This window comes from Phocoena sinus, chromosome 11, assembly GCF_008692025.1.
Source record: "Phocoena sinus isolate mPhoSin1 chromosome 11, mPhoSin1.pri, whole genome shotgun sequence".
Taxonomy (NCBI): Eukaryota; Metazoa; Chordata; class Mammalia; order Artiodactyla; family Phocoenidae; genus Phocoena; species Phocoena sinus.
Window position 1 is genome coordinate 2,196,881 of NC_045773.1, and position 20,786 is coordinate 2,217,666.

The following is a 20,786-nucleotide window of genomic DNA, read 5'->3' on the forward strand; positions in this document are numbered from 1 at the left end:
TCTACTCGGGTCGGACCGCCAGCCCTTTCTGGGCCTGGTGAGACTCGGGAGACGGCCGGTGGCCACAGCGCTGTGGTTGCGCCTTCAATCCTCCAAACAACCCCCTAGGTGGACAACCAGGGCCGAGGAGGAGAAGACTGAGGACGGCCGGAGCTTGTAGCCGCACGACCTCCCAACACCTGCCCCGCACGCCACTCGGAGGAGCCAGCCTGCCACCCGCCCCTCTCTGCACGCGAGACCCGCGTCATCCAACGGCGGGCTCTGCAGCTGGGGGACCATCCTGGACTCGCACTGCCAGGGACGCAGCCGCCAAGCACGTGTGGCCGGTGACCGCCTGCACTGCGGCTTGCCACCGGGGGAGCTGGACGGACTGTGGTTACCTTCAATCTGAACTTAAACACCGTCTGTGGCTGGACCTCACCTCTGTCCCTCGACTTGTAAAGGGGCGAGGTCCCCCAAGCTCAAGGGGCTCCAGTGCAAAGTCCACCAGGAGTTTTCATGGTCTTAACGAGCTGGCTCTGCAATCCATGTGGAAGAGTAACTACCAACAAGGGCCAAGACCACTTTTTAAAAGAACAAAAGAGTGGTTTCTGTTCTAATACAAAACATAGAAAACTGAAAGTCTGATGTTGGCAAAGGAACACACAGAGCCTCTACCCACTAGCGTGGAGTGTCGCAAGGGTCTTCATTCTGTTCAGGGCTGAGTCCAGGCCCTCTACACAGGGCCTGGCATGCAGCAGGTGTTCAATAAATGTGCGCCAAGTGCACGAAAGGATCCAAGCACAGGCCCTGTTCACGTAGGAATTAGATGGGATTTCAAGTCAACAGAGAAAGGACAGACTACTCAGTACACCGTCTGCGGACAACCAGCTAATTTCCAAAGAACTATAAAAACGACACCCCTCACCTTGTACCGTTCTCCAAACCAAATGCCAGGTTAAAGTCCTAAAGGATATAAAACAAAACTAAGAAAGTCCTGAAGAAAATATTTTAAAACTATATTATGACCTGGGGCGGAGCCTTTTAAAATAAAACATAAAAAAAACAAAGTAATAAACAAAGAGAACACAGATGAATTGACTACATATCTACAAATATTGAATCATTATGTTGTATGCCTGAAACTATGTCACATGTCAATTCCACCTCGATAAAAAAAAATGCAAAAAAGATTAGTAACTTCTGACCAACAAAGCATACACAAAGTTAAAAGATATATAATTAAAACCCACTGAACTGTACACTTTATAAAGGTGAATTTTATGGTCTGTGAATCCTATTTCAGAAGTTAAAAAAAAAAAAAGTTGGCCAGTGACAGGAAGAAAATATTTGTAATTACAAAGGATTAGTATCCACAATATATAAAGAACCACTTATAAATAAAAATGAGAAATAACAGAAAAATGGGCAAAAAATAGAAACAGGCATTTTGTAGAAGAAATAAACCCAAATGGCTGAAAGACACACATACGGATGCTGCATCTTAGAAGCAGGCAGAGAAATCCAAATTGAAACAATAGAGACACTATTTCTACGCTTTGATTGGGGTGGGAGACAAGGCTGAGTGCTGTCCACCGTGTGAGGAAATGGGCCCTCCAGGTCCAGCTTCAGGCTCTACTTCAATGGACAACACGCCCACGTGAGCCCCAAACACCGCCTCCTCCAGCTATCCCCTTCCCCAGAGACTCAGGAGCGTGTGGGAGGGGCAGGTCCACGGTCACTGTCATGTGGTTGGTGACTGTGAAAACATGGGAGCGAGTGGCCAGACCACCCTGGACAGCCGCACGTGGACCCCACGTAGCAGCACACGGACCGGGTGGCCCGCGGCACCAATGGGAATGGCCTCCAACAGCAAACCGCGTGGCAGCATCACCCGGGGGCAGTGTGTGTGGCCTGGGCCCAGGTAACGTCAACAGGGGCCACGGGGACAGCAGAGAGGCTCAGGCCCAGCTCGCCACACGTCTGGCGCTGCTGAGCATACTGTACACCCGCTCATCTCCAACTCACACTCCGTGAGGTGGACACTATTGGGCTCAGCGCCACCATGCAGATGAAGCTGCCGTGGTAGAGACCGAGCTGCCCAGGGACACAGACAGGAAGTGCAAGGACCGGGGTCTGCACCCAGGCGGCCTGGCCTGGAGCTGCGCTCTGGACCACACATGCACAGAAACCCTAGCTTGAAGGCTTTCAACTTCTACGCAGAGCGGAGAGCGTATTCATGCGTTACAGGTGTAATTAAAAACTAACAGAGCCAGAAAGAACCTACAGAGACCAAGGCCGCTCGGGTGAGGGATGCAACTTTTTCTGGCCTCCACCCGTCCACCCAGCTGGGACTCCCACGTCAGGACACAACGTCTGCCAGGGACGAGGGAACCTTGGGCACTGGGGGAGCCCCCAGGTCATCCCAGCCTCCCCCATGAGGGTCCGAGATGATCCGGGAACTGGCTGTGCCTGGAAGCAGGTGGGGGCAGGCTTTCGGGACCGACCTCAGGATGGGCTTGGCAGCTCATGACCTCCCCATTCAGCACGCTGTTCTGGCCACGGACTGCGTGGCAGTGGGACTGGTCCTCACATGCAGATGGAGTCTCAGGAGAGCACCCCTGGCAGATGTGACGGGTCCAAGACTCTTAGTCCTTAGCTGATCGAGGACCAATGACGCCCAGCCCCTAGTGGTTCCTGTGGGACTGCACAGTTCCCCCATACCCGCCCTTCAGGATAGGTCTCTCTGAGTCCCCCAGCCGGCGCTGCCAGTTGCACCAGGGATGGCTCAGAAGTGCCCCCCAAGACTCTCCACCCCCGTCTAGCAGAGGAAGCGGGGAGCAGGGAAGCACAGTGGACAGGTGTCAGTAGCCACCAAGCAGGCTGGCCACATCCCCTCCACGTCCCCCTCCCCGGAGGAGCCAGTGCCAGGCCGGCGTCTGGTGACCCTAAATCCAGAGGCCCTGTGGATGGAAGTGAGGAGAAATCCGAGGTTTAACAACCAGAGCCGCCAGTGTCCTCTCCGAGGGACTGCTCAGCCCGCCTGCCCTTCCACTTGCTATTTTCAGCTGTGCTAAGAATAGTGAGCTTTAAATACCAGCCTCCTGCCCCAGACCTGCTCTCAAGGCTGCCCCGACGGCGCCTTGCCAGAATGTGGCGTGGCGGCCATGCCACGGACCCAACGTACAATCTCCCAGAGGGCGTAGGGCCTACCAGTGCCCTGCTCCCGGGTGCGGGCCCGAGTCCAGGCCGCACGGACACGGGCACGGACCTGCACCCGGCCCGCCCCTGCTCGAAGACCCCCGTGCTCGTACCACCCAGGGCCAGACACTGGGGCCAGTGCGGTACAGCAGGCACCGCACCATGCGCCCCCCCGGCCCCCACCCCGGAGCCGCCCCTCATCCCGCCCGGGCCGCCAGCGGCCGGGGACTCACTTGTTGAAGAGGTTGAGGCCGATGCGGTAGTGCCGCCGGCGGATGACGTCGTTGCTGAAGGTTGGCGAGTCCCAGCTGTTGCGGGTCTCCTTGTGGTAGGTCTGCTTGCTGAGTGTCTGCTCGCGCAGGCTGTCGCGGGACGAAGACTCGGAACTGCAGTTGATGGTGTCGTTGGAGTTGGACGTGCTGTTCAGGCTGTCGTTGTCCCCATCCGAGTAGTCCGACTCGGACTTGCTCTGCCTGTTGGCCGAGCCATTGATGGCCAGGTGGCCATCCAGGGGCCTGGGCGCCCGGGCCCGTGGCTCCGGCTCCTCCCGGGGGAGGCCCCTGGGGGGCCCATGGGGGCCGTGCTTGGGGCTGCCCTGCGGCCCGCCCAGGCCGCGCTCGTAGGCGCTCTGCCTCTTAAGCGAGCTGCGGTCCGAGCGGTCGCTGAGGTCCACGGAGCTGTCGCTGGGCGGCTCGATGGTGAGCAGCGGGAGGTGCTCCCCGCGCAGCCGCGGCTCCTGCGGCCCCAGCGAGGGCGTGCTCCGGCAGCTGGTGTCCGTGTCCCCCTTGTCGTCCTTGTGGGCCAGGGCCCAGTAGTCCTGGGCAGCACCCCCGGGCCGCAGCCGCAGGTCCGACTCGGCGCTGGACGGCCGGCGGCCCGCCTGCATCGGGGGCAGGGGTGGTGACAGCTCCTCCTCGTCGATGTACAGGGTGACGTCGCTGTACGAGGCGGTCATCTCGTCCAGCTGGCGGTGCTCAGCGCCATGCAGGGCCGGCGAGGGCTCGGCGTCCCGGGTCCGCCCCACGTCGGGCACGGGGGCCCCCTCGGTGTGCAGGCTGCGGCAGTTGAGCGCGTCGTCAATGGACTCGGCCAGCGACTTCACCTGCCGTGAGAAGGCGTCCTCCAGCTCCGTGATGGCATCTGCGAGGTCGCCGGCCGGGGCAGGGGCCTGGAGGGCAGGCGGCGGGCCCAGGTCTCTGCACTCGGCCGGCACCAGGGCCTCCAGCGGGGCACCCTTGTCGGTCACTGAGACCTGCTTGCCCTCGAAGTAGGAGCTGTGCACCTTCTCCGGGCCCTCGAAGGAGAACTGCATCCTCATGTTGGACAGCACGATGCGGCGCGACATGCGGCTCTCGGACATGGAGCTGCGCAGCCGCTCGAAGTTCTTGTTCATCTGGTACTGGCGGAAGGCTGTCTGGATGGTGCGGGCCGCATGGCGGGTCACGAGGCGGCCCCCATACTTCCGTTCTAGCATCTCCACCTGCGGGGGGAGGAGAGGAGCGTGAGGACGGCCCAGGAAGCCCAGCACACCCCGGGGGTCAGACCCAGTTAAAGCAAGTGTTCCCTGCAGGACTTCTCAGAACCTTCAAAGGGTGGTGGTTTCCCAAAGTGCTCTGGCCAGAGCAGCCTTTGGCCCCGGTGTACCCGGGGCATGCAGTTGAATGAGACTTGGAGGTGGTGGAAGAGGTGCAGGCGGCCCCTCCAGAGAGAGGAAGCTCGCGGCAGGTGCAGGTTAAGAGACCGGCCCGAGGGGCTGCGCTGGCGGTCCAGTGGTTAAGAATCCGCCTCCCAACGCAGGGGACGTGGGTTCGATTCCCGGTCAGGGAACTAAGATCCCACAGGCCGCAGGGCAACGAAGCCCACGCGCTGCAACTACTGAGCCCGCACGCCACGACTAGAGAGAAGCCCGCGCGCTGCTACGAGGAGCCTGTGCGCTGTAGCAGAGGATCCCGCACACCGCAAGGAAGATCCCACGTAATGCAACTGAGGCCCGAGGCAGCCAAAAAAAGTAAACGAATGGAAGCGAGAGACGGGCCCGAGACCCGAGCAGGCCCTGGGTGCTGAGCACTGGCCGCAGGCCTCCGGCCCCGCTTCCGCCTGCGGCACTGCCCGAGGGCCTGGGTCTAGTCCTGGCCCTGCCCTTGGTAGTGGAGTGACTGAGAAGCCTTGGACCCTGCGGCTGCTCAGTCCCGTCAGACGGACCTCGCAGGGCAGCGGTGGGCACAGGTGAGACAGGCCCTCGGCACATGCCGGCTGGGGGCTGAGGAGGTGCAGGACCCTCAGCCGCACTCCTGGGAGGTGTAGACAGTTTGTGGGGGGCCCCAAGTCCCCTCTGTGACAGATGGGGAAACTGAGGCCCAGAAAAGAGGCCCAGCACACCCCTGGAGGCCTCCAAACGCAGAGCAGGCTCTGTGAGCCTGGTGATGGGGCCGGGCTGCATGCAGGCAGGGGCACTGGGACTCCCGTGTGCCACGTGGGCCTGTGAAGTCCCAGGCTCATGCTGGCCGAGGACTCCGGATAGCCCCCAAGGGCCGCTCCCCGTGCCTGCTTCCCGAGTGAGGCCAGAGCCCGCTCTTCAGAACCCGGGAAAGCCCAGGATAGGGAGCTGGCTGGTCGGCCAAGCTGAGCCCTTGGGTGCTGGGCAGAGTGGCCCCCGATGTGGGTGGAAAGGCCTCGGGTCCCTGGGAGTGAGGCGTGCTCACATCCCGAGGGGGCAGAGCACCGCTGTCTGCTCCATGCAGGCGCCACGCCCACACCGGTGGTGGCAGAGGGACAAGGTCCCCACCCTCAATAGGCCAAGGCCATCCAGAACAGAGGCACACGCGTCACTGAGCAAACCCCAGGCCATGGCTGAGTGGGGCAAACGAGGGTGGGCCGGAAGGGGGAGGGGGGCTCCGTGCCTCACTCAGGACTCAGGGTGGGTCCTGGTCTCCCTGAGGGATGCCAGCTCGCCCCCCCAGCCCCGCCCGCGACACAGACATGCAGCTCTCCGGGGGAGGGGGAGCGGCAGGCAGGGCAGAGCGGCCCCTCGCACGAGAGGAGTTGGGGGGGCGGGGTGAGGATCAAAATGACTTTTCAAAGCCGGGCCCTGGAGTCAGCCAGGGCGGGTCTGTTTTTCCTCTCGTCCTGAAGTTACTGAACGGCATCCAGAGAGATGACCTCACTTCCGCATCTGTGAGCAGAGTCTGTTTTCTGGGTTTGGAGTGGAGCTCTGAAAGCCCACGGCGCCGGCAGAGGACCCACGGCTGAGCTCTGGGAAGCCCTCTCCTCTCCGCCCTCCAAGGCCTGGGCTCCGGGCCCCTCGTGTGGGGAGGAGGAGGAGGGGCACCGCACAGGTCAGAGTGCGCTCCACGGCTCCTTGTCGCCTTCTGACTCTGGATCTCGCGACCCCGGGGGCGACGCTCCTGGCCTGAGACCGTTCCCCAAGTCTGGGTGGGGACAGGAGGGACTTTGGGAAGGCAGACGTGGGCTCTGTGCTGCGTCGGCAAAGCCCCCTCAGCCCCTCCTCCCGGCCTCCCCCCAGGGGACACACAGACCCAGGTCCGCTCCTACTCAGCTCCCGGGCCCACTGTGGCCACTCATTCTTCCTTCCGGGCCAGAACCAACCCAAGGCCCAGTCTGAACGCTAAATGGGGGTGCAGGGCAGGGACCCCAACCTGTCTGTGCTCGCCTGCTGGGCATCACCCTCACCTGACACAGCGTCTGGTCTGCAGAGGGACCCCAGGAAGTCCCCCGCCCCCTGCAGAGGCGGGCAGAGGCTCTGACAAGTGAGGGGACGAGGAGCTGAGAGGCTCACCCTCCCACAAAGCTGAAGTGCCACCCTTGCCAACTCAGGCCTCCTGCTCAGACAGGAAACTGCCAGGAGGTGCGGAGGCTGAGGGCCAGCAGGCACTGCACGACCTTGCACTGGGCTCCTTCCACTAAAATGGGGCTCTGCGTTACCCAGACTCTACCCCCTCGTGGAACCGGGCACCCTACCTTCAGCTGGAAACTCCTGGGTCATCTGTTCTGTTCCTATTTTCACCTTGACTGCCAGGAGGCTCAGCAGAGAGTCGAATGCTCGGTGGCCCTCAGCATCACCTCCCCACCCCTCCCCTCTTCCCGGCCATCCTTTCCACCAAGTGGTTCTGCCTCTGGCCTTCGTGCCTGCTGTTACCTCTTCCTGGAAGACCCAGTTCTGATACCACCTTGGAGAGGTCCCCCGCACCTCATCCAAGCTGTCTCCTCCCACAGGTGCTCAGCTTCTCTCCCCTCTTTCTTCATCCCCGGAGTTTGTATCACGCTCTGGAATTAACCTGTGTCTTTACTGTTAACCTGTCTCTGGACCACAGCGTCCGCTTGAGGGCTGGGCCTGCACTCTGTTCCCTGGTGACTCCCCGGCGCCCAGCACGGGGTCTGGCACATGGTGGGCATCGGGCTAATGTGCGAGGGATGAAAATGAAGAGCTGTGGCCACATTAAGGCTGCAGGAAGCATATGACTACCTCCACAGGCCTCTCTGAAGTTTTAACCTTTCCCACTTCTATTTTAATGGTCCTGCTGCAGACGTTTGTTACTATAAACTGTTTGTGATCCACTTTGGCCATGGGCGAAACTGATAAATGGAACAGAGGCCCCTGCCGTGGGCCTGGCCACGAGGCCAAGCGCCACGAGGCCAGGGGTCTGTCTGCTCCCCAATATTTGCCTGACGGGGATCATCCGCTTCAGGCTTTGGCCACTTGTGGGCCCCACCCCCCCGTCAGTCCCAACTCACTGGCAGACAGATGAAGACCAGGGCAGGTAGGCAGGGCTGTCCACGGCCACAGGGCAGCGCCAAGAACAGGGAGAGGGGGCCGGTACGGACCGTGTCGGGGGAAGACCCGCCCTGGGCAGTACCCACACACCGCACCGCTCCCCGCAGAAGTCTGGGGCTACACCAGGCCCGGACCTCTGCTCTGTAAGAGACAAACAGTTAGACTGGGGAGCAAACAGAGGGTCCAGGCCAGGGTAGGTGTGGGAGGTGAGAGGGCAGGGCGACTTCTGCAGCCTGGCGTCTGAGGGGCTGCCGGGCAGGTCCTGCAGCCAGGCCGGGGCAGAGGCAGCCACCCGGGCTCACAAGGAGACTGTGCACAGCTCAGGGCATAGGAGCTGGGGACGGCGACAGGCAGGCCGGCCCCGCACGCCGGCAGCCTGGGGGTGCTCCTGAAGCCTGGAGCTTTCTGTCAGAACTTCACACAAGAATTCTCGGTACAGTGCCTGCTACGTGCCTGCACTCTGAGGGGCTGGGAGTGAGGAGCCTCTGGCCCCTCACGAGCTCTCACTCCCTCTGCCCCCCACCTGCCACCCAACCGGGACCCCTCCCCTCTCTCCCATCAACCTAAGAGGCCAAGCGAGCATGTCATGCATGCCTGTCGCTCTGTACACACGTGCCAGCCCCACAGTGGGTCTGGGCCAAGGCTCCAGGGAGGAAGGGCAACCTGCAAGGAGGCGATTTCCCCCAGGACACGGGGCTGTACACTGAGGGGTGGAATGAACAGCCTGGCCTCACTGGCTGGGGACGGACTCGCTCTTCGGTTCAGAGCACGTGCTCTTTCCCTGAACTGACCGTCCCCTCCCCAAGGGCCCCTCCTGCAGACCTCCCAAGGTTCAGCTCTCTCCCTGGATCCCAGGACCTCAACGGCCGCCACGGAAGCCACGCGCACTGGCGGCACCAGGTCCTGACACCCAGCGTGGGCCCCGGAGCCCAGCGAGGAGGGCTGTGAACCGGGCAGAGGCCGAGGCCGGACAGGAACGTCCCACATCGGCTCCTTCCCTCGGAACCCTCCGCGTTTCGGGAGGAGCCAGCCCGGGCTGAGGCAGAGGCCACGTCCGCGGGGAACAGCCCCTGCCTGGGCGCGGCTGTGGAGCACACGGGGTCCCCCGCGGCCCTGGGCGGCCCCAGCAAAGGGCCGCGTCGTCCGAGGCCGCGCAGGCACCGCAGCCTCCCCCAACCCCAACGCCTCTCCCCCGTGGCCCGCGTGGCCGGCCGCCTACCTGCTTGTCCTGCAGGTCGGAGGAGAGCTCATAGCTCTCGGAGAGGGACCGTGAGCGCTTGATAGCCTCCTCCTCGGCCTGCTTGCGCAGGATGGAGGTCGAGTGCTGCAGCTTGGGCCTCCGCGTGCGCTGCTGCCCGGGCGGCCCCGCATACAGCCCATAGGCGCCCCCTGGCGTGTGCTCGGAGTGGTCCGGGCCCAGGCCGGAGCCGGGCGCCGAGGGGCCCTGGTGGTAGGCGGAGGGGCTGTCCAGCGACGTGCCAGTCTCGCTGCTGGGGGCCTCGCCCTCGACACTGCAGAGAGAGGACGGGCCTCCGGTGAGCGGGAAACCAGAGCCCAGGGCCCCGCAGGCGTCCCCCCACCCTCCTACAGGTGGTCCCCAGGGGCGGCGGAGGCCGAGGGCCGTGACCCTCGCCTCCCCTTGTGGTGATTCCACTTTCTCTGTACAGCTCGCCCCTCCTCACAGCCAACACCCCTCCCTGAAGGACTCTGTTCACTGTGCGTCTCCCACGGGAAGGTCGGCCCCGTGGGTCCACTGACGAGCCCAGGGCCTCGAGCGGGCCCGGCCCAGAGCAGATGCCTAGTGACATTCACTGACGGACAGCGGGTCCCGCCCCCTCCACTCCCTCACTCCCACTGCCTGGTTTAATAAGTAAACCACTCTTTTAAAAAACAAACAAACAAACAAAAAAACAATAATTAACAAAATGAGTCTTCACTGCAGACCTACGGGAGAGTCAGGCATTGTGCTGGTGTTTGTTATGGGCTGAACTGGTCCCTCCCCACCAACATTTGCATACTTCAAGCCCTAACAGCCAGCACCTTAGAATGTGTCTGCATTTGGAGATTGTCTTTAAGGAGGTAATTGAGTTAAAATGAGGTCATGAGGGTCCTAATCAAACTGACCGGGGTCCCTGAAGGCGAGATTAGCCCTCCAGAGGACAGATTATTAACCCCTTTTCCAGGTGAGGAGACTGAGGCCCACACAGCACAGGCTTTGTCCGAGGTTGCACAGGTAGAACGTAGGTGAGTTAGGATTAAAGCCCAACACCGGGGGCTCCCCTCCACCCCACCGCCCTCGTCCCAGGCCTGTGCAGACAGATCCCTCAACCTTCTAAGTGCCTGGTGCGGGGACAGAGGGGTGGCTTACTCAACCCGAACTCATGACCTTAGAAGACTTGGGACACAGAGAGCAGGGGGAAACGTGCAACCGAGTTTCTGGCAGCTTCTGGAGGCCTCTCCCGAGGCGCCCTGCCACTCCCCGGTCCATCGGATCCCTGGGGCCAGGGTGGGGTCCCTCTGGAAGTGGCCCAGAGGAGGGAAGGGCTCACAGACCCCGTGAGCTACAGTCCGTCCTCCAGAGTCCTGCCTTCAGAACAGTGGGAACGCCCTGCATTCAGCAGCCTCTGTGACCAGCCCAGCTGCCCAGCTCCTCTCCCACTGTCCCCACGGGTCCCAGGGCCTGCAGAGCCAACTGCCCAGCGTGTAACGTGCCTCCTGGGGAGGGGGCATGGGCACGGAGGCCCTGGAGCCAGCACACCCCAGCCCGCCTGGCTGTAAAGCCCAGCACGTGCTGCCCGGCAGGCCGTCTAAGAAGAGTGCAGGCCTTCCGCTCTGGCCCGCGGGGACACACAGCGGGTCTCCTGCAGCAGAGGACATCCCAGCCGGTGCCCAGGAGCTGGGGTGTGATGAGGGTCCTTCCGCGGGGAAGAGTCCTGGGTGCCTGGCCTCAATGCGGCTGTGAGTCAAGGGCTCACGCTCATTGCAAGGCCTGGCCCCTGTCCGTGACCCAGGTGGGCCGCTCTCGGTGCCCCAGGCCCACCACCACTCGAGACCCTCCTTGGCCGCTCGTGGTCACCCGGCAGCAGCTTCCTCGGGGCCTCGTGGGTCTGTGTGGGGTGGCGGACGGGGACAGGGACGGGCAGCACTGCAGACTCTCCCGTTCTCCTGATAAGGCCCACCACCCGGGACGGACAGCTGGAGGGGAGAGTGAAGGAGCCCACGGGCCCCAGAGGCGATGGACGCCCCGGAGGTGCCCGCGGCCGACCGGAGCCCCGGCCTGCGCCACGCCTCCCCTGGAAGCACTTCTGTCAGAGCCTCTTCTGTCTTTCCCAGCAAGAGGGTGACAGCAAACAGAACCGTGTCCTTGAGGAGAAGCAGCTGGGGCTCAGCTCGCCAGGACTTTAAATCATCTCTGAGCCCTGAGTCTGCAGAGGCCACGGAGACAGGGCGGGTTCTGTGCAGGTCCGAGAGGGAAGTCCCTCCGTGCCTCACGGGCCCCTCCTGCTGGGGGCCTGGACTCTCCCCCAGCGCCCGACACCCCCCGACAAAGGGGGTGTCCACCCTCACAGGGAAGGGGCTTGGCCCCTTACCCTTACCCCGCCCGCGCTCACCTGATCTCGGAGCGACGTGAACAGGTGTCAACAGGTGAAAGGCCGTCCCCCTATCCCCCCGCAGTGGGCCGGGCCGGGCTGCTCTGGGGCAGAGGGAGCTGAGGAAGGACAGGCAGGGGACTGCCCCCGACCCACGGCCGTGCTCTGCCCTGCGGAGGGGCCAGGCCTGGCCGCCCGCCTGAGCTCATGGACAAGACATCTGTGCGGAGTCCCTCCGTGTGGAGGCTGGGCCCCAGCAGGAGGGGCGCACTCGGGATCGGATGGGGATGGAGGTGCTTGGGGGGACGCCAGGGCTTTCTGGGGCTGTGCCAGCCCGGGGTTCCTGCTCTGCCCATGACCTGGCTCCTGACCGTCTCAAGCCAGCAGGTTTCAGAAGGTGCCTGGCGGAGAGGGCCAGGCCTCCTTCCAGGCCAAGAGAAGGGGCTGACAGTCACCTGCAGCCTCCTCTCCCCTGTGAGCCCGACCTTCGAAACACCCCTACCTGCCCACTTGTCAGCAGGTGTTCCAGGCCACCGCCACCGTGGCTCCCCGGATTATCACTCATGCCCCGGCCTCTCTTCTCCCCACGGCAGTCAGAGCAATCCTGACCGAACGGGAGCCACATCGAGGGCCTCCCTGCTCCCCGTCACACTGGGAAGACACCGTCCTTCTTGCAATGCCCTTCAGGCCTGACCCCGGCTGACTGCACGCCGGCCCCTCTTCCGCCTGATCATTCTATTCCAGCCTCACTGGCTTCCTTCCTCCCTCCTCCAGGGGCCAGGCGGGCCTCAGGGCCTTTGCCCTGGCTGTTCCGTCTGCCTGGAACGCCGTTCCCCGGATCTCAGCACGCACCACACCTTCACCTCCCTTGGGTCTCTACTCAGTGCCACCTTCCAATGAGGCCCCCACTACTCGCCCAGGTTAAAACCACACAGCCCTCTCCCCAGCATCCCTAGTCCCACACTCAGTGGTCTGCCCACCAGCACGCTGTAGAGTGTGATGTATTCTTCCTGTCTTTCCTTTGCCGTCTGCCCCCCACATCAGTACCGGAGCCCTGTGAGGACATGGGTCATTTTTCTGCGTTGCTGGCTGACGCTCCCCAAATGCTGACACATGCGCCAGACTCACGGGGCCCAGCGACACCTGCCGAGTGAGTGCAGGCACTTCCCAGGCCAGCCACCTGCCGGTCCCGGAACGTGGCTTCTTACATCACCCCCGCCGGTACATCCCACCTGCCCCAAACCTAACCGGTGACGGCCGCCCATCACCACGCAGTGACGGAGCCAGAGTCCTGAGCGGAGTCACCAAGTTAGCCCCTCCCCGACGGCCAAACCCCCCTTGGGGACCGACGGAATGGGGCCTCACCCCATTCCATCTGTCACCAAGTCCTGCCGAATCTACGTGAATGGGGTCCCCTGAGCTGTGCAATGTGGCAGCCCTTGCACGCCCCAAATCCAAACCTCAAACCATCCCGATGAGAAATGGCCAGGCCATCCTACTGCAACCAGCATGACTCACTGCCCTCCAAGAAATGAGTGGACAAAAGCGAGCAGGGCACGTAGTGCAAGAACCCGTCTTGAGCCAGAGAACGTCACTCCTTCATGGTCCCAAACACAAGCGACACAGTATTAGACACCGAGAGAGTCTCCTTAACCAGAGCCAAACCCCTGGTGAACACAAGGACAACGTCTGACGTGAAATGCCTGCTGATGACAAGCACGGGCAGCAACAGATGCTCTCAGGACACGCTGCTCTAAATATTTCAGGGCAGCGGCTAGACCTGGTCATCGACCTTCAGTCCTGCAGATGCCTGACCTGAACCCATGGAGACGTTTACCCACATCCTGGAGCTCAGGGCTCGAAGCCCCTCTGTCCTGGTTAGCACTCGCCTCTGCCCCCAGCTCCTTCCTGGGGGAGCAGGGTCTGTCCCCTGAGCAGAAGAGGCACCCTACAGCAGGATGCCCACTGCAGGCTGCCCCAGGGACACAGATCTGTGGCCCGGCTCCCAGCCTGCCCTGCACGCGTCTTCCTCACCACCGCGCTCGACGGACGGGAGCTCCACCTGTCGCCACCCAGGTCCTCTTTCTCTCTTGGGGAAGCTTCTCCCAAAGCCTTTGTCCGTCAGCCAGGACCGGACACCCCCGAGTCGGTCCTCAGCTGCACACTGGAATTCGTGATCATGTGCAAATCTAGGAATTCGGGCCATGTGCAAATCTAGGAATGGGCAGGCGCCTTCCCAAGTCCCTGCCATTCCCTGACAGTTTAGAGTTTCTGGGACGTTCCATGACAGTTAAGCCTGGTGCCAGCACTCTGAGAAAACGCTCCTGATCCAGCAATCCCTTTTCTGGAGATCCACGCGAAGGAAATAAGACCAATACGCAAAGAGGCGAGTACAAGGAATTCCACCGCAGTGTTGTTTCTAATTATAAAAACTTGGAAATAATCTAAATGCCTGTCAACAAGGGATTGATTTAAATTAATTATGTATCAATATGCTGGAAATAACGTCAAGGTGGGGGAAGGTTTAGCTTGATGGCTGTTCTTATGAAAAAGACTGGGGGACCTTTTTGGCTGACCTGAGTTTAATATAAGCCAAGAAGCCGGCCACTAACAAGAACGAGCAAAAAGCCAGAAGCAGACCCAGCCCTACCGTCCATTACAGGTATCGGATCATAGCAGAAGACCGTCTGAGCCCCAGATGGGTTCTCAAGCCTGGGCGCTTTCGCTCCCACCTTCTCCCGCCAGCCCAGGACAGACATCGCTAATCCATCACAGACTCCCTTCTGCACATCTGCCAGCACGGCGCACCACACGACCACGATGGACGCCAGCTGGGGGCGAGAGAGGCCCCGTCTGCCAACCCCAATTACAGCACAAGGCGACCTCCCACCAAGGGCTGAGACCGTGTAGCCAGGAGAGCAGCAGCCAGAGGGGATATGAGGCCTGCGGTCAAGCCTCTGACGGGCTGACAGGCAGAGGACAGAGCAGATCCTGCTGCAGACAGAACTGTGACCTGCATCGCCCTGCTCGAGAAAAAATGCTCTCATGTGGTCAGGGCTGCTCTGGAGGTGATGAGCTCCCCGTCACTGGAGGTGTGCAAGCTGCGGCAGGTCAGACACCTGTCAGAGGTGTGGCTGAAGGACTCCTGCACTGGCTAGAAGCCGCCATCCATCTGCACCCCGCTGCCCTTCACTTGCATTTCTTGGCCTCTGAGGCCACACGCAGGTATCAGCTCAACTCCCATTTCCCCTACAAGGCCACCCCCGCCTGCAGCGGCCCCCGCTCCCGCACTCCCGGTCACCGTGGAGATCACCTGGGCGAGTGTGTGTGGGGTCCATCCACCCCACTGGGAGTTCTGCTCTGTGAGGGCTCAGTCCCTGAAAGCCTCAGCCTCCGGCAAAGCCCGCGACCCAAGACTGGCTCCTTCCCGAGAGGCCAAGCTCCGCACATGCACAACGGGGCCCCGAGGCTACAGAGCAGGAGGGGGCTGTATGTGTAGGGGAGCTGCACACAGAGGCGGCCACAGTGGCCCGGCCCTACCCACACCAGCCTGGGGACGCCGAGCTCTGCGTCGCCGAGTTACCCCGGGCTCCTCCTCCCCCTTCTCTAGTTTTCCAAACATGTCTTCTTGCACTAGAGGCTGGTCTGTGTTATGTTTACGTGGGGAAATGGCTGGATCACAGCGCCCGGAGCTTCCGACAGCCCTGGGATGATGGAAACCACATAAGAACAGAGGACACATTTGAAGCCTCTCCGTCTCCTCTCTGCCAAGCGAGGGGCTGGACGGGCTCCTGGCCGCCGCCTCCTAGCCAGACGTCTGGGCTGGAATTCTGGCTCCACTGCTCACCAGCTGTGTGACCACAGGCAGGAATCCTTCCGTGCCTCAGTTTCCTTTCCTGTAAAATGGGGGCGATTAGAGAGCCAACTTCACATGCCTGCTGTGAGCCTTTACAGAGTCGGTACGGGAAAAGTCCTTAAAAGTTGCTCGGCTCATAAAAGCGCTTTCTGGTTGCTGTCTCCAGTTATTCTCTGCCTGACAGGGCCTTGCCTGCATGTGCCAGCAGTTAGAAGTGGGTCACCTACCCTGCCTGCTATAGGGCCCCTCCTTCTGCGGACACCCCCTGCAGCACTGAGCCACGGATGCGGGTGAGGGGCTCCCAGGGGAAGGCAGGAGGGTCCTAGAAAGGGGCCCAGGCCCCACAGCCGAGACGCCACATCCTGACTCTAGCTGGGGAGAGTCAGGGCAGGGGGCCCTCGGCCTCTTGAGCCACGGATGTCTAATTATGGCCTGTGAGGTCATGAATGACTTTTCTTAAGAAAGATGTTAGAGGAGGCTCGGGCAGAAGCAGGAACCCGCTGCTCACCCCCAACACTGACGATGCCGATGACAGAAATAATACTAATGTCTGCATAGTCAGTGGTGTTCTAAGCTGTACGTGAAGCTCATTTAGTCCTCTTGACCACCCAACACACCCCATAGGCACAGAGAGGTTGGGCCCATCCTGAGGTCACACAGCTCACGAGTGAAATCAGAACCCAGGTAGCCTGGCCTCAGAGACGACAGACGTACGCCCTGTGCTTCTATGACTTCTGAGTGAAACACACACACACACACACACACACACACACACACACGGGTTTGGTTATACGGCAGCAACTCTCCTCTGTAAACCTGCTGGGTACAGGAGCTGTGTTGGGTGTTTAACCTACGTGGCCTGTAACCCAACCACCATCCCTGGGGACCGAGACGGTGAGGGCGGGTGGGTGCTAGGCCACTGTCCCTTCTGTAGATGAGGAACGTGGGGCTGGTGGAGCTGAGTCACTGGGCCAAGGTCACCCATGCGGGGGACCTGACCCCAGGCGGGTGCACCTGCCAGTTGGCGGCCCAGAGAAAGCGGGTGCGGTTGACATGCCGGGGGCAGAGCTGGGGTTCAGGGCCTGGGGCTCTCGGAGTCGTGCATGGTCATGAGATAAGCCAGCCCGGGCTGCGTGGTGCCAGCTGTGGTCACATGACACGGAAAAGCCACCCTCTTCCGAGTGGGCCGGCCCCACACAGAGGAAGAGCGATCTGCAGGTCTGCCCGTGGTTAGACGTCCAGGGCTCTGTTCAGGGTTTCTGATTTCCAGAAAGGGAGTCCAGGCCAGAGACAACTGACGCGTGGCCTCGCAAGCTCCCCCTGGGCTCCTGTGACTCTGCTGCCTAGGCCACGTTAACAGGTGTGTCGCCCAGAACGGGGAGGGGACGGTCTTGCTCTGCACTAGCTTCTGGGGGAGGAACGCAGGCAGACCAGGGCACGGTCTGGAGGGGAGGGGAAGGGGGCAAGGAACTGGTGGCCGTGTCCTCCATCCTGGGGCAACAAGGGCAGGCAGGTCTGAGGGGCCACAGGCAGTGTGAAGGCAGCTCAGAGGCTTCAGGAGGTGAGGCGTTTAGCAGTTCAGCTACTGGGGAAGGGCTGCCTCGGGGCAGTGCAGGCGTTCCATTAGGGTCTGGAAAACCAGTCTTCAGGGACTGCTGTGGCTTGGGGTGGGCCGTCACCCACATACACCCACCCAGCGTGCCACGTGGGAGCCCTGGCACAAGCTAAGTGCATGTATTTAATCCCTGCCGTGGCCCCGCTGACGGGAAAATGGAGACTCAGGGTTCAGGGCTCGCCCAAGGACGCAGAGCTTGAAGCAGAGTCAGGATGCAAGTGAAGGCCATCCTCCCAGTCTTTCCCACTGACACATGCCTGGCCCCGAGGAACAGCACACAAGGACACGGGGTGGATGTGAAGGGAGAAGTGAGTGTGTAAAGGGACAAAGAGCTGGTGTGCCAGCAAGACGGGGGCAGAGGGCTTCCCCAGGGGACCGGGGAGGACGCACCTACACTGCTCACCCACCCTCCTCCCTGGTCTGGGTGGAGGCAGCATCTCCAGGGAGGACTAAAGCCTCGCAGCCTGGACCACAGTTGGTAAGTGGTCCTCAGTGAAGACGGATGCCTAGCTGGCAACCGAAGGGACTTACGGATCCCGGCGGACACCCCTAAGCCCTTCCCTCCCAGGGAGGAGAAGCTGGGCACCCCCTAGACTGAGGCCGGGTAATGCTAGGCACCTCCCCTGGTGGGCAGGTTGGGTCAGTGTGACCTAGAAGGACCTCAGGAGGGCTGCAGGGCTGGTGGAAACCTGGGGAGGGTGGATGGAGGGCCGGGCGGGCAAGTCCACGGGGAGCACGCAGGGCCTCCAGACCCCGCCGAGGCCTCAGACAGAGGGGCTGGGGGAGGCGGGAGCCACATCCACCTCAACGCCCACCTAAACATCCAAGGTCCCTTTTGGCCGCTTAACGAGGAGCCCCATATCCAAAACGAGGGAGATGACGAGCTTTCTGGACAATCTGGAGGCGGCCCTAGGGCTCGGCAGGCTCAGGAGAATCCGGAGAGTGCCTGCTTTTACCCAGTTCCTACACTTGCTTTAATGAGGCTCTGCGGTGATCACAAAGGAGCTGAGTAAACGCGTGTCCAGCCCCAGGCGCACCCTCTTTGCTGCCCAGCAGACCCCCGGAACACAGGCTCCGCTGAGCTCCTGCGTGGCCCCCACCCGCCCCTGCAGTCGCCCCATCTCAGCCGATAGCGACTCCATCCTTCCAGCTGCTCAGGCCAAAAATCTGATGGCCGCTCTTGGCAATTCTCTTTTTCTCACGCCCAACTCCCCGTCTGTCAGCAAATTGGGCCGCTCCACCTTCAAAACAGAGCCAGCACCTGACTGCTTGGCCTACCCCCCACTAGCCCGGTCTGCGCAGGCCTCACCTCTTCCCTGCCTTATGGCCACAGCCGCTCCAGCAGGCTCATCTGGCCCCTCTTACCCCTCCATTCAGCAGCTGGGATCTGTTAAAACACAACTCGGACCAGGTCCCTCGTCTGCTGTCCCTCATGGGGCTTAGAGCCAAGGCCTCACAGTGACCCAGAAGGCTCTGCAGGACCGGCTGTCCCCCTGCTTACCCTTCCTCCATGCCCCCTTGGCCATCCCACCCCCACCCTGCTGGCCTGCTGGCTGTTCCTCCACATTCCCGACACTCCAACCGCAGGGCCTTTGCACGTGCTTTCCCTCTGCTGGTGTCTTTTCCCAGATGTCCACCTGGCTCACTCCCTCACCTCCTGCAGGTCTCTGCTCAAAGGCTGCCCGAGTCTCAGCGAGGACCCCAGCCCTCCCCCAATCTTCCCCTGCTGGCATACGTCTCTACAGTGGTATGCCACCGCCTTGCCACCATCTGTGGGAATGTCTGTCGCGTGACATCTAGGCCCCAGAACAGCACCTGGCACACAGGAGATGCACATACTCTGAACTACCCCTACCAAGCCAGGGAAGCCTTTTTAAAGAAACCCAGACCCCTGGGGGCTGCTCTGTCTGCCACGTGGACCGCAAGGTCTGTGGGAGCGGGACCTGAGCCCGGGTGGGCACCAACTTACAACAAACTGTCTCAGCCGGGTTGGCTGGACCCAACCCTCAGATAAGGTTTCAGATCCTGGTTGGGGATGGTGGGATACGGAGCCACTGAGACCCAAAACACACCCAAAGTCCCAATTTTAATGCAGAAAATCCACGCAAACATGACTCAGAGTGTCTAGAAATAGGTTTTTTTTTTTTTTTTTTTTTTTTTTTTAATTTTTTGCGGTACACAGGCCTCTCACCGCTGTGGCTTCGCCCGTTGCGGAGCACAGGCTCCGGACGCGCAGGCTCAGCGGCCATGGCTCACGGGCCCAGCCACTCCGCGGCATGTGGGATCTTCCCGTACCGGGGCACGAACCCGTGTCCCCTGCATCGGCAGGCGGACTCTCAACCACTGCGCCACCAGGGAAGCCCCTAGAAATAGGTTTTTAAAGGAAAGCTGGAAGCCTTTCTACCTCCCCGCTCCTAACTTTTGGGCTCAAAAGGGACAAGGACCCTCTGGCCGGACACTGACACCCCTCCCTCGCGAGGTGGTGCCCAGGTGACAGACACGAGATAACTGCAGAGGGCCTGGGGCACGTGGCCCCCAAACCGGGCTGGTCCCTAGATTCCCTTCAGAGAGTCGGCAGCCGATTCCCACCCAAGTCTGGAGATCCCGAGAATTCAAAGGGTCAGCCAGCAGTGCGGCCCCTGAAACGGGACTTCAAAAAGAGCCCCGGCTGGTTGTGACCTGTGGCCTGTTTGGAATCCTGACTACCAAGCCAAGCCCCGCATCAGACACAGAGGAAACGGGGGCTCAGCAGGAGAGACCCGGCCACACCCCTCCCCTCCCGCCGCCCCACAGCCCTGGCTCTGGAAGCCCACCCTCGGGCAAGGTGCACACCTGAGGCGGAGGGCCCGAGTCCAGCTCACGGGGCTCTGTTTGCTCTACACAGAGCAGTGGCCACCATCTTCTTTTTCTTTCTCAAGTGAGAACTAGGTACCAGGAGTGTTCACTCACCCGAATTTCTGGCTTTTCTTAGATAAAATCAGAAGAGATCGCATTGCTGCGTGGCCTCCATCGCTGAGCTCAGAGGCAGCCACCTGCAGTGCCCTGGGCCCCCGCCGGCCGCCTGCCCCGCAGGGCACAGAGCCGCAGCCATGGGCCCAAGTCCCCCGAAGGTGTGACTTCCCCTGGCCTGACCTCAGGTTCCCAACAGTAAAACAGTCCAGCCAGGGCCCTGCAGCAGTGGCCTGATGGCTCAGTCCCCTCCAGGGCCCCCAAGGGGCGTGGCGTCTGCAGGCCGAAGCCTAAGGATTTGGCCTGACCAGCTCCCTTACTGAGGCTTTAAACACAGCCACACAGCTAATAAGATAACTTACTACAGAGTTTTGTTTTTTTAAAAAAAGAATGGTGATTTTAAAACCTCACCGGTTTTAATCTCTCTCAAGATTTTCTCTGGACCTGAAAAGTCTTATTCACCAAACCACGGATGGGGCAGCTGGGACGCATGGGGACCGCAATGTAGACCCCAAAGCAGCCGCCCATGGGAAGGTCTGTCCTCCCCCAGGAGCCCCCGTGCAACCCCCTCCCCCCAGGCTGGTCACTTCATTCCGTGAATTGAAGCCAACTATATGACACACCCAGGTCAGGGCCAGGGACGCGGGGGGACACAGACGATGACGACGGATGGCGTTAGGAACAGTCATGGGGGTGCGTCAGGCGCCCGAGGCGGGAAGCTTCCTAGAAGGCACAAACCCTCTGCCAGGACCCCAGGCGGAGCAGCGGGTGGCGGGGGAGGGCTCTTCCCGGCTCAGGACACTG

At 61.4% G+C, this 20,786-nt stretch overlaps 1 protein-coding gene across 5 annotated transcripts in view; it reads right to left on the reverse strand.

Annotated features, from left to right (window-relative positions):
* IQSEC1 (IQ motif and Sec7 domain ArfGEF 1) overlaps nucleotides 1–20,786 on the reverse strand; it is a 113,485-nt gene that overhangs the window by 33,311 nt on the left and 59,388 nt on the right. For all 5 annotated transcript variants that reach the window (XM_032648796.1, XM_032648798.1, XM_032648797.1 and 2 more), the window contains exons 2-3: nucleotides 9,192–9,483; nucleotides 3,414–4,660 (exon numbers count right to left, since the gene is read on the reverse strand). In XM_032648796.1, coding sequence (XP_032504687.1) covers nucleotides 3,414–4,660; nucleotides 9,192–9,483 — 1,539 coding nt within the window. The remainder of the gene's footprint in view (nucleotides 1–3,413; nucleotides 4,661–9,191; nucleotides 9,484–20,786) is intronic.